The 13,533-nt window shown below is 41.6% G+C and overlaps 1 protein-coding gene and 1 pseudogene across 11 annotated transcripts in view; one reads left to right on the top strand and one right to left on the bottom strand.

Annotated features, from left to right (window-relative positions):
- The window catches only part of Mark3 (microtubule affinity regulating kinase 3), a 91,579-nt gene that overhangs the window by 45,877 nt on the left and 32,169 nt on the right, over positions 1 to 13,533 (bottom strand). For all 11 annotated transcript variants that reach the window (XM_060388217.1, XM_060388218.1, XM_060388219.1 and 8 more), the window contains one exon: positions 10,088 to 10,141. In XM_060388217.1, coding sequence (XP_060244200.1) covers positions 10,088 to 10,141 — 54 coding nt within the window. The remainder of the gene's footprint in view (positions 1 to 10,087; positions 10,142 to 13,533) is intronic.
- LOC110560178 (large ribosomal subunit protein eL37-like) lies at positions 509 to 801 on the top strand (annotated as a pseudogene).

Raw genomic sequence — 13,533 nt, 5'->3', positions numbered from 1 at the left:
TTGGAGGGTAGAACTCTATCGGCGTGGACTGGATTAACAATAGGACCCAAACGCTACAAAGTGGCAGAGTTCATTTTATCCAAAGTTGTACTAGCTTTCTATAGGGAATACATCCTGGAAAGTCTTCAAACAGCAGCTTGCATCTGCTTAAAGGAGGCTAGTGACAGGGCCAGGGCTCCCATGTTGCCTGCTTTGTTCACTGTGTCTAACCTAAGTTTAAATGAACAGCTGCAGGTAGATGGCTACAGGCGGGTTTTGATATATAATCTGAGCTAAGATCTTAAGTATAAAGACTGATATAGTCTGCTATCATAAGTACTTATGATTTTTAATTATGGGGAGTACAAGTGTGCATGAGAACCCGTGGAAGCCAGAAGGGTCCCAAGAGTCAGATCTCCTAGAGTTACAGGTGGTTGTAAAGTTACAGGTGCTGGGAATTGATCCCAGGTCCTCAGTAAGAACAATGGCTCTTTCGGTCTGTTTGGCCTCGGCGGCAGGAGCAAGAACGATGACGAAGGGAACGTCATCCTTTGGAAAGCGTCACAATAGGACATACAAGCTGTGCTGCCGCTGTGGCTCTAAGGCCTACCACTTTCAGAAGTCAACCTGTGGCAACGTGGCTACCCTGCCAAGCGCAAGAGGAAGTATAACTGGAGTGCTAAGGCTAAGAGACGAAACACTACCGGGGCTGGTCGGGTGAGGCACCTGAAAATTGTCTATCGCAGATTCAGGCACGATTCCGTGAAGGAAATAACACCTAAACCCAAGAGGGCAGCTGTTGCAGCATCTAGTTCATCTTGAGCATTTCAATCAGTCATAAAATAAATGCTCTGGTTTCAAAGACAAAAAAAAAGGAGCACACAATGGTCTAACCACTGAAGCACCTCTTCAGACTGATTTTAAGAGTGTGTCAGAGAGAGAGAGAGAGAGAGAGAGAGAGAGAGAAAGGGGGAGGGTGTGCTGTGTTGGAGGGAGACGGTTTTGTTTCCATGTGTTACCGTATACCATAGATGTTCCTGGTGCCCTAGGAAGTCAGAAAAGGGCATTTGATCCCCAGGAACTGGATGAAGTTCCTGCCGGTTTTGAGCTGCCATGTGGATGCAGGGAACCAAACCAGGTCTCTCAAAGCAAAAGGTGCTCTTGACCACTGATCCTTTGCCTCCCAGGTCATATGCTGCATGCCCAGAACAGGAATGCTTTCATTTCCAACATAAATACCTCCTGCGAGTTCTCTATTTTGTGCTCTGAGTTGAGAAGACTGGCACCCTGGAATGTTCATTATATTAAAAAGTTGCCCTGTGCTGTTAGAGCTCTGGAATCTGGTTTACCTCCTCAACTACAAACCCAGGCATGGTTATGTAAAGTGTCTTCCAACACTCCTTGTCTGAAAATGGCTGCCCCCTACTCTGTGACAGAGTCTAAGAAGGCAAACTACCTCCAACAGAGGTTGCTACTGTTTATCCCATGATACAAAAGTGCCTAAAGCCACGGAAGGCTCAGCCATAGAGAGAAAGCCTAACTGGAAACTACCGCTGACTGTCTCATACTCCCAGCCAGTCAGTTTCTACTGAATGCTCTAAGTATTAAGCTGATGAAGTTGCCTTCCTGTTGTTATTTACTCCTTTCCTTGGGAATCTCATCTGAGAGAACATTCTTCTCTGCCCAAGAGCCTCTCTTTTGGGAATGCCATCTGGCTGCCTTAGAGAAGCTTCCCCCATTGATGTCTGCCTGATGTTTTGAATCCCCAATGTGAAAATGTTTGCTAGTTGCTGTCTAAATTCTACTTGCTACTTATTTTATTTCTTCTTCCTGTATACTAAATAAACTTATTCATTCAAAACCCAAATCTGACTATCCCAGATTACTTTCTGGACCAGACAGAACACAACCACATTGTCTCTGACAACAATTCAGGTTTGGTCTTTTCTGGCTTCCTTCTGTCGAGCAAGAAGAGAGACCCTGCTTACAATCTACTCCCGCTGAATTTGTAGTTGTCATTTGTACCTCTCAATTGTTTTCACAAGCACTAAACTGGAAGACTTCCCAATCAGCTGCTAACCCTATCTTAGGACACTGTACCAAGACCACAAATAGCAGGCCTGCCAAATTCCGTCAGTGTTTATCGACAGCAGCACCACACTCCACTAGGTCAGTTAATGGGACATGCTCAGTCCTTCGAAATCTCTTCTTTTCATCCATCAGGCAGGTTCTCAGAATCAACTAAGTAAGTCCCTTGTTTGACATCACAACTATCGCCTCACTTCTTCCCTGGAATGTCTTAAGTATCTCCCAAAGGAAGGAATGCTGTTACCTTTTCTTCCCTATCGAGACAAGGTCTCACTGTGTAGCCTTAGCTCGCATGGAACATGCTATGTATCGCAAGCTGGCCTCTAACATAAAGATCTGTCTGCCTCCCCTAAGTACTAGGATTAAAAGCAAGCACTACCATGTCTTATATTTTTTATACAAGTGCTTATTAATTATCATGATCTTCCACAGGACCTGAGACCAAGTCTGGCACACAGCAGAAACAAAAACACTTGATAAATGTCTGCAAAAAAGCACTAAATCAATATGCTGTGGCACACATCTTTGATCCCAGGTTGGCCTCAAAGTTATAGAGATCTGGCCTCTCAAGTGCTGGGATTAAAGGTGTGTGCTACCACACCCACCCTGACAAGTATTTGTTTAAAGGGTTTTTTAAATTACTTATTTTATGGGTATGAGTATTCTGCCTACAATTAAATGCACTACATGTATGAGTGCTGCAGAAGCCAGAAAAGGGAATTGGATCCCAGGAACTACAGTTACAGATGACTCTTGAGCCACCACATGGGTGCTAGGAACCAAATCTGGGCCATCTGAAAGAGAAGCCCATGTTCGTACTACTGAGCCATCTTTCCAGTGCCTCTCCCCTTTTATCTCTCCCCTTCCCCTCAAGACAAGGTTCCACTATGTAGCTGACTTGCCTAAACCTTGCTAAACAAACCAGGGTAGTCTTGAACTCACAGAAGTCTACCTGCCTCTGCTTCCTAATACTAGACTTAAAGTCCATGTACCTCCACATCCTTTGTTAGAACTGGTTTTGCTCTTTTTACTGTCTTCAATTGTGATGAATTTGGGGTAATCGCTTAAACGTTAACTAACTCAGAACATCTATGCTTCTTCGTTGCAACCCTGTAGAGCTTAGTCCTCTGTTGGGGTGGAGCTAAGGAAGACCAATGTAATGTGACAAACTAAGACTGAATTTTTTTTTTTCAAAGAAAGGGAATCTTGCGTATCATTCGCAGTAATATACTAGGTCAGCAACATATTACTTTTTTGCAGTACTAGGGATTGAAGCTAGGATCTTGCACATACAAGGCAAGTTTCTATCACTGCAGTACATCACCAACCCACTATTTCATTTTTATTTTGAGACAGTGTCTAATTAAATTGTCCAGGCCAGGTCAGAATACATTCTGTAGACTAGGTTTCCTTAAAATCATGGTGATCCTCCTCCCTTAGTTTCTCAAGTGCCGGGATCACAGACATAGGCCATCACATCTGGGGACTATTTTCTTTTTCAAAGTTGGTGTTTGTTTTGCAGCCACTGTTGGCACTTAAAGAGTTCTCTAGCAGTGGTGGACTTTGTAGCTTCTTAAGGATTCCTAGTTGTGGGATAGTCAAGAAAACTGTCCAGGACAGCCAGGGTTACACAGAGAAACCCTATCTTGGGAGTGGGGGGAAGGAACAAAATCATCTATTTTCCAGGAAAAGAGAAACAGGTAGTGATCTTCGTGTGGTTTGCTGTGTCCCTGCCATTTGATTACTTAGGGCCCTGTTTCTTCAACTTTTTTAAACTAGTAGTTTCCAGGAGGCTGCGGGATGGCTCAGTGATTAAACGCACTTGTTACTATTACAGAAGGGCAGGATTCAATTCCTAGCACCCATATGGCAATTCACAACTGTCTGTAACTCCAGTCCCAGGAAATCCAACAGCCTCTTCTGAACTCAGTGAGCATCAGGCATGAATATGCTACACAAACATACATGCAGGCAGGCAGGTAAAACTGTCAAATACACAAAATAATGTTAAAGACAAAAACAGTTTTTAGCACTTGCTGTATGCTGGATGCACACTGGACTCGTCTGTGGATTCTTTTGTGAAAGCCCAGGTTTCTTCCCTGTACAAGCACTTTCCCCCCTAGAGGCCCTGCATGAAAGGGCTGGAACAACCCAGTGACAGTACACTAGAGTGAGAACGGTCTGGGACAGACACTCTTCCACAAGGCAGCCTGTTTGCCTGTTCTAAAGAAGGCTCCTCCCCCGGGGGTCCTGTAAGTACTGTGGGTTGCTTCTACTTCACTGCCAATGGCTTCCTTCCCCTGTGGAATTCTTGCAAATGGTTCTACGCAGCTCCTGGGCTCCTTTTATCAGCTCAAAACAAACCGCTTACAAAATCTTGGTCACAGAAAAATCTTTTTTTTCTTTCTTCTTTCGTTCCTTTGTTTCGTTCCTTTGATTCTCCTGTATTAATCTATAGCAGGCTGGCAACTCAAGGCCGTCTATTGCAGTCTTGTGTCTGCAGTAAGACTGTGCAGTAAATCTGAGAAATTGCTGCAAACAGAATGCTATGACATTCTTCTTAGTTATGCTTCCACAAAATACTACAAATACAAATCTAGAGGATTTTTACTTTTAAAGAAGTAGTAGATTGAAGAACTAGAAGAAAAGAAAGCCTTTTTGTTATTGCGTTTTTTTATAGGAAAACTAAAATTTATTGACAGACTTCTTTTTTCTTTTTGGCTTTTCAAGACAGGATTTCTCTGTAGGATCCTGGCTACCTGGCTCTAGCACTGTAGATCAGGCCAGCTGCCTCACAAGTACTAGTGGGATTAAAGGTGTGTGCCAACACCACCCGGCTGACAGATTTCTTTTAACAGAAAGTGATACATCTTGTTATTCAGAATAGGTTGTACATTGAGACTACTACAAGGTAGTTTAGCTTTTTAAATTTAGTATGTGCATGTGTCACAGGACAAATGTAAAAGGCAGAATGCAACTTGTGGGGGTTGGTTCTTTCCTTCCAACATCTAGGTTCCCAGGATTAAACCTGAGTCCTAAATCTTGACAGCAAGCACCTGCTGAGTAACCTTCTTGGCCCAGAGGGAGTTTTAATTGTGTCAATGATTAATTAAGCCATTTCAGAAAATGTACTAAAGAACAGAAACTTTTAAGTGAGATAGAGCTTAACGTGGTTAGGAACAAGTTAGACCTCTGAAAGAGAGACAGAAGCCATCCAGAGTCACCCTCAGATATTTAGTTTTTATGGTTCGAGATACTGTTCCATGTTGCTCTTGACATGTTGTACACCCTTTAATGCACACTTAAGAGTGATAAAGCCTTATTAGGGTCAGGCAATTTATGTAGCTGTGGAGGTAAACTTTGTTTTTGTTTTGAGACAGGGTCTCACTGCATAGCCATGCTGACCTAGAATTCACTCTGTAGCTCAGGATGGCCTTGAACTCAGAGACCCACTTCCCTCTGCCTCCCCAGTGCTGGGTCTAAAGGAATGCACCACCACACTCTGGCAACTAAAGGCAGCACTGACGTCCTGAGTTTGATCCCCAAGACCTGGGTGGTGGAGAGTAGCAACTCCTTTAAGCTTTCCTGACTTTCATATATACAATGTGGCATGTGCACACACACAAAATGAAATTTAAAAAAAAAAAAAAAAAAGCATTGAGCCAGGTGCAATAACACACACCTGTAATGTCCCAGCGCTCAGGGAGGCAGAGGCAGGTGGATCGATGTGAGTTTGAGGCCAGCCTGGTCTACAAAGCAAGTCCAGGACAGCCAAGGCTACGCAGAAAAACCCTGTCTCAAAACCTCCCCCATGGCCCAAAAAAGCATCCTTCGAAATGTTCCAAGGAGAAACATATGAACCCCATAACAAAAAGTCCAAGAAATCAAAGAAATTGAGATTGAGGTTTTTGATGACTGATAAACAGAGAACTAAATGATATGTTGAGGTCTCATATTAACGTTCTGTGAATTCAGCAAATCACGTGAAGAAAGATAGTATGAAAACTATACTTTTTCCAAAGATTTATGGTCTGTACTTTGGGACTAACAGAATTATAACATATGGATATGAATGTGATGTAGAATATTCTAGCTTCAAAGATAATAATAATGATGATGATGATGATGATAATGATGATAATTAAGACAGATTTCTTTAATCTTTAAATTTTTAAAAAATATTTATTTTTATGTGTATGAGTTCTCTATCTGCATGTACACCTGCATGCCAGAAGAGGGCATCAGATCCCAGTATAGACAGCTGTGAGCCAACATGTGTTTGCTGTGAACTGAACTCAGGGCCTTTGGAAGACCACAATGCTCTTAACCACTGAGCCATCTCTCCAGCCCAATTTTTAAATTTTTATTTATGCGTATGGTGTTTTGTCTGCATGTATGAATATGCACCACATGTGTGCTTGGTACTTGCAGAAACCAGGAGGTGTCATTTCATGGAACTAGAGATGGCTGTGGCAGCTATGAGTGTTGGAAATCAAATCCCGGCTCCTCTGGAAGAACAAAAGGCACTCTGGAAATGTGAGCCATCTCTCTAGCCAAGACAAAAGTATTTTTCAAAGCCAGCTATCAGATATAAACACAGAGCATCCATCACCAATACCTGAAGAAATTAAGACCATTTTATTTATTTTATTTTATTTTATTATTTTATTTTATTTTATTTTTGAGACAGGGTTTCTCTGTGTAGCCTTGGCTGTCCTGGACTTGCTTTGTAGTCCAGACTGGCCTCAAACTCACAAAGATCCACCTGCCTCTGCTTCCCTGAGTGCTGAGATTACAAGTGTATGCCAGCATCCCAGGAACCATTTTTTTAAGAGCTCAGCAACTACTAAACCAATCCACACTTGCTAAATGTACATCAGAACCTTACATTTGCTCTCTACATATACAGACAGAAGAAAAGTGGAAGATACTTCAAAATTTTAAAAAGAAAGCATACAATTTTCCACCTGCCCTTTGGTTAGTTACCTGTCACTAAGACATTTCCTATTAGGCTCAGCTTTTTGGTTTTTTACTACAAAACAAAACAAAACAAAACAAAACAAAGACTCATGGCTCTAAATGCCCCAACAAGTTTGGGATGCTCAGGGGTACAATATACAACACACACACACACACACACACACACACACACACACACACACACTTCAGCAGAAAACCACTTCAGCAAGAATCATGTAGCTCAGGTAACAAAAACAACTTAAGTAATGCATAAACGAGGCCATTGTTAAGGGCCTCTCCTGTGGGTGACCAAAAGTCTGAGACTGTTTACTTTGGAGAAGAAAGAATTGAAAAGACCTCAAAGGCTGGCTGTATTTGGAACGATAGATTGTGCCTCTGGAATTCCATATGGTGAAACAGAGAAGAGAGGTACAGAAGTTTCCAAGACAGGCACCATCTAACGCAAGGAAGAAAAGCTGTGTAATTACAAAGTTGCTGGCCCCCGGCCTAGAGGCTGTAGGACCTGTCAGCAAATCAGCCACCAATCAAAGCTACATTTTAAAGACATCAACTACTTTATTACATGTTGTAAATGTCTTGTTTTTAATTAGATGGTTCCAGTTTAAGAAAAAGATGGTTGATTATATCATCGTGGTGACAAGTCTGTCTCAGAGAGGATGGAACTGAGACTTCTGAGAGCCTGCGGATATTCCTCCTCACTCTGCGTATTGAAACTGAAAATGCCTATGTGCTCACTCAAATGAAGTCTTCTTCACCTGAGAAGAGTCTAGATCAAGGCCTAGATAAAACGTTTCAGCACAGCACTGGGGCCAGCTGTACTTATCTGGTAGCATCAGTCTCATATAGAGGACAAGGACATTTCTTAAATGGTTTACTACAAAGATGTCCTCCTTTCACCATGATCTGTGCCACCATGTGACTACCAGGAAAGAGATAGCTTCTTACAGTTTCCAAGAGGAGGGAACCCACCAAACTATGCAAGTCACATGCAGAGAGCGCCAGAGTTCATCAGAAAGCAGAGCGGGGCAGGGAAAGCAAGAGGCCAGGCCTTTATTATTGGCTCCAGGGAAAGGCAAACCAGAACAAGAAGCTGGCTTGAACTGGCTACTCCGGATAATTTCAGAAACTCTGAGGTACAGTCTCTCGTTAACACATGGCCATAGGGTGTATGTATGGAAGAGCAAGACAGAGCAGGTGGTTTCAAGTACAGGCTCAGAAATGTTTGGACTGCATATGAAGGGCTCAAGAATTAGCTCACCCTGGGTAGAGCCAGCAAGGGCCCATTTAACACAAAACTAAGACTACAGGGATCCTGTGCCAAGCCACTAGGATGGAGACCCAGTCTAGTGACAGAACTAGCAATAATGCTTTAAGAACATTCTCCCATTTTCATTCAGTTTTTATATTCTCCTATAAAATTAACCATCGCTTCTTATTAAACATGGTATGTCAAGAGTTTAAAGAAAGCCAAATGCTAACAACATGCATGTATTTTAAGACAGAGGTATTGCCTCTAAAAAAAATTGTAGTCCTAAGCTGGGTAGTGGTGGCATACATCTTTAGTCCCAGCTTTCAGGAGGCAGAAGCAGGTGGATGGATCTCTGGGTTCGAGGACAGTCTGGTCTAGAGAGTAAGCTCCCGGACAGCCAGAACTACACAGAGAAACCTTGTCTTAAAAAAACAAAACAAAACAAACAGGACAGCCAGAACTACAGAGAAACCTTGTCTTAAAAAAACAAAACAAAACAAACAAACAAACAAAAACAATAGTCCTGCACCTACAGCTCAAGCATTACAGAAAGACTGTAAGAGTCAGAGGTCAGGGAGTTTGCTTGAGGTTGTGTTTCTTAGTGACATCAGAAGCTACACCCATAAAGTCTCATCAACATGACTGCCCAAGTGTGAGTTGAACAAGGATGACACCAATAAATATGCCAAACTGGACAGACAAGACCAAGAATCCTCAACCATATACAGAACTACACACTGAGGAAAGCTGAGAGCAGGAGAGGTGGTCTTCCCAGGGATAAATGTACATACTAGTTGTCCAGTGCCATTTGGTCATCTCTAAAATCATACGTACAAGGGGCATTACATATAATGAACAGGTTATATTTAGAAATATATATATTACACATATTCAGGCAATAACAACTGGTGAAAAATAAGGCCATGGATTCGAAGGAGAACAAGGAGGGTTCATGGGAGGACTTAGAGAAAAGAAAAAGAGGTGAGGAACATTGTGAATCACACTCTAAACTTCTGAAAACGGAAGCACTGCTAGACTGTCCAGCACAGCCTCAAAGACCCTGGGCCCAGACGCCCTCCTTTCTCCGGCAGCCTCCCAAGGGGCTGGGGCGACAGCTGAGGCTCACTGTCCCTGCCACAACATAGACTTCAAGATTTTAGCATTTGCTGTTAGTAATACAGGCTTTATTTGTTTCGACTAGGTTCAGTTTGTGTCACTTTAAGAAAATATATGTTGGGGCTGGACAGATGGCTCAGCAGTTAAGGGCACCGAACACTTTTCCAGAGGTCCTGGGTTCAAATCCCAGCATCCACATGGCAGCTCACAACTGTAACTCCAAGATCTGACACCCTCACAGAGACACACATGCAGGCAAAACAACAATGCACATAAAATAAAGGTAAATAAATAAAAAAAGAAAATATGTCATGAATGAAAATATTTTAGAATGTTTTTTTAAATTCTACCTTAATTGAACAATTAGAACAACTGCCCTCAATTGAAGTGAACTGAACTATTTATGAAATATTCCATTTACGTTTTTGGGGAAGGAGAGAGGTGCTTAACTAGAAAGCCCAGAGTGTCGTTAAACTTGGGGGGGGGGGTTTCTGCCTCTGTAGTCCAAGTGCTGGGGTTACAAGCATACACCGTTAGCATTCTCAGCAAGCTACACTCACTAGAGGAACAGAAAGCTTTGTTATACTAACTACTAACAGTTAAGAAATTTAAGAGGCAAATTACACAGCAGTTAAAAGAGAAAAATTAAAAATATTAAATGCTAAATCAACATACCTTTTGTAGACTTGTTGGATTCAACTGAGTTTTGTCAATTATTTTTATTGCAACCTAGAAAAAAAAAGTATTTAGAGATTTTCAGAACTTGCTAACCAATAACAGTTTTATAAATTCCCACACATATGGCATTGTTAAAAAGCAATTAAAAAAGCAAATCTCAGCTGGCTATGAGAAAGCAATTAGAACTTCATAAGACTATATTATTAAGAACAGAAATCTCATGCAAATGATAATCATAACATTTTTTTATATTTGTTATGTACAGAGAGGAAAGAAAAATCATTCTATCCTTCCCTCAAAATATTACAGAATGAATACACTTCAAAGAGTATATGCAGTGTAACAAGTCTCTTCACTTTGGGGTGGTAGTGCTGGCCAGACAGTCTCACTTGTGCTGGGTGAGGGTTCTGCTACTCATCTTTGTCCCCCACTGCTACTTTGCTATTTACTGAAACTAATGTCAGCAGACTGTGGAGTCCCAGGGGAGAAACCTGAAAAAAATATTTAGCCTAAAGTACCGGATAGGGTGTCTTGCACAGAGTGTCCTAAGTACTGAAGTAAGTTGTGCTGAATCTGAAAATGTCTAGCAACAACAAGAAAGCCACCCTGACAGGCCTGCTAGGATGCATGCATCTATCCTTCTGGCACCAAGGAGACCAGTCTGAGTAACACATCAGAAACCTGCTTCAGAGCACAGTACAAAGTTCCTGAGAAATCTGTGGGCTAACTATGCAAAATATAAACAGAAGAAATAAATGTGTCACCTGGCAACCTTTTGCTCAGGAAAAGGATACCTGCAAATAGTATTTAAGAGAAGGGGGAAAAAAGGCACCAGATCAGATGGAAAAACTACAGCTTCTATTAATATGTACGCCTTACTTAAAAGGGAAGGGGGAGCTTTCATTAATATTTAGTAAATGGATGGATGAGTATCCCCACGCAGTAAGCTTATCGCTTGTTATAGTAAGATGTCTGCGAGTATAGCACGGTGGTTAGAGCATGTACAAGACCTTGGGCTTGATCTCCAGAAACAAAAAAGGAAGGGATGAGGAATTAAAACAAAACAAAAAAAAAAGTTACCGGTTTATGTGTGTCAAGTGTTGAGAAGTGGAGGGAACTTCAATCATACTCTGTGACTTAAGGCACAGATCAGAGGCAGACTGCCCTGTAAGACGCAGGACAAGCCCACTTCCCACTGTGCACCCTGTAGAACTGAGATCCAGTAAGCCCACTAAAGAAAACATATGCAGCCAAGGCTTGGAGACTCCATGCCAATGGTTCTCATATGTCTTGGTACATTTACAACCTTAAGGATTACTGGTGACCCTAGGATCTGTCAATATTTATTACATCATAAATGAAACAGAAACATTATAAAAATAAGTACCTACCCATTCGTTACAAAATAACAATAAACCTACTATGTTGCTATAACATATTCAATAAAATTATTTTTGTTTTAAGGCAAGTATGTAGCTTTGGCTAGCCGATAACTTACTACGGAGACTATGCTAGCTTTAATTCATAAAGATCTGCTTGCCTCTGCTCCTGAGTATTGGGATTAAAGGTGTGCACCAGCTTCTGGATTTTACTTCACCTGTTGTGATACATGTTATAACTTGGCCTAGGAAAGTCCTACTTTCTATTTGAATAAAAATGAAAAAAAGTAAATATTTTAATAGTATTAATACAAAAATTGTTTTTTTAAGATTTATTTTTGGGCCAGGTGTGGTGGTACACGCCTTTAATCCCAGCATTCGGGAGGCAGAGGCAGCAAGAAGCTGAGGCGGAGATCTGTGAGTTTAAGGCTAGCATGTTCTACAGAGAAAATTCCAGGACAGCCAAGGTTAAAAAGAGAAACCCTGTATGAAAATTTTTTTGTTTTGTTTTGTTTTGTTTTGTTTTGTTTTGCCAATCCCAGCACTCAGGAGGCAGAAGCCGGTGAATCTCTGAATTCTAGGCCTGCTAGATCTACACAGAGAACGTGCCAGGGTTACACAGAGAAACCCTGTCCTCAAACTCAAACAAGAAATTTTATTTATTTATTTATTTATTTATTTTTTTATTTGCCTATTTATTAAGTATGTGCACCCATGTGTGCCGCAGATAACTGAAGTCAACTTTCTCTTTCCACTCTGTGGGCTGCAGGGATTAAATTCAGATCATCTGATGAGGCTAAACGTAGGAACCTTTACTCACTGAAAGCCATCTTGCCATTCCAACACTATAATATTTTTTTAAACTACTTAACAACCTAAAACCTTCACCTGTTCAAATTACTGATCTTCTGTGAACCTGATGGCCTCTGGGAGCAAGAAAGCAAAGATACTGTGAAGTGATTCTGACTCCAGGGTGAAGACTGTCCCATCCACTTCAAGGCAACTTGGAACTGAGAAAACTGTGGAGAATATGTGTGCATGCACTCGTAAAAAAACAAACAAAAAAGTAAAGTCACTGGCCATGGTGGTGTATGCCTATAATCCCAGAACTCAGGGGATCAGAGGCAGGGGGCATCTCTGTGAGTTTAAGGCCAGTCTGGTCTACAAAGTGAGTCCATAACAGCCCAGGCTCCACAGAGAAACCTTGTCTTTAAAAACCAACCAGGGCTGAAGAGATGGCTCAGAGGTTAAGAGCACTGGCTGTTCTTCCAAAGGTCCTGAGTTCAATTCCCAGCAACCACATGGTGGTTCACAACCATCTATAATGAGATCTGGTGCCCTCTTCTGGTGCACAGACACAGATACAGGCAGAACACTATACATAATACAGCTTCACTAAATTATTTAAGTCATCAAAGCTGCTGTGAATGAAAGATAATCACTTAACATATATATACAGCAATGAATCCTGAGGAGGAAGTTCTTTTCCTCCACACTAGACTGACTCAATCACCACATTAACTTTGGTTCACAATGGAACCTGAAGAGTTGAGACAGAGGTGAAAACTTGAGAACACCAATAAAGGGTGACTGTAGGCATTATCATTGTGGAGTACCAGAAAGGTGAAGGCTAAAGAGATTACCACTTATTCTCAAGGTTGTGTGGGTGGGGATGGGGGAAGAGTGATACAAACTAAGCCACATAGGTTCACTGGGTGGGGAAAGAGGAGTGTGCCTGTCACATGCTCTATGAAGTTCTGGGAAATTTTATTTGCCAGAAGCAAATTTGCCAGAAACAAAGTGGAAAGTTTGGAAATGGAAATAAAGAGGCTCATGCATGAGAACAGGCCCCCTAGAAAAAGAATGCTTATTTTATACTCCCTAATCAAAAGATCCTAACATTCTGACCCTGAAAGGTGTAAAGCATCCGTAACCATTGAAAGAGCTGTCAAAGTATACAGTGGTCTCAGAGGGCCTGAGGTCAATCAATTCCCAGCAACCAACTTGAGAAGCTGGCAACCACCTGTAATTCTGGCTATAGAGAAATCCAATGTTTCTGGCCTT

Source organism: Meriones unguiculatus, chromosome 7, assembly GCF_030254825.1.
Source record: "Meriones unguiculatus strain TT.TT164.6M chromosome 7, Bangor_MerUng_6.1, whole genome shotgun sequence".
Lineage (NCBI taxonomy): Eukaryota > Metazoa > Chordata > Mammalia > Rodentia > Muridae > Meriones > Meriones unguiculatus.
This window is presented reverse-complemented; position numbering and strand designations above follow the sequence as displayed.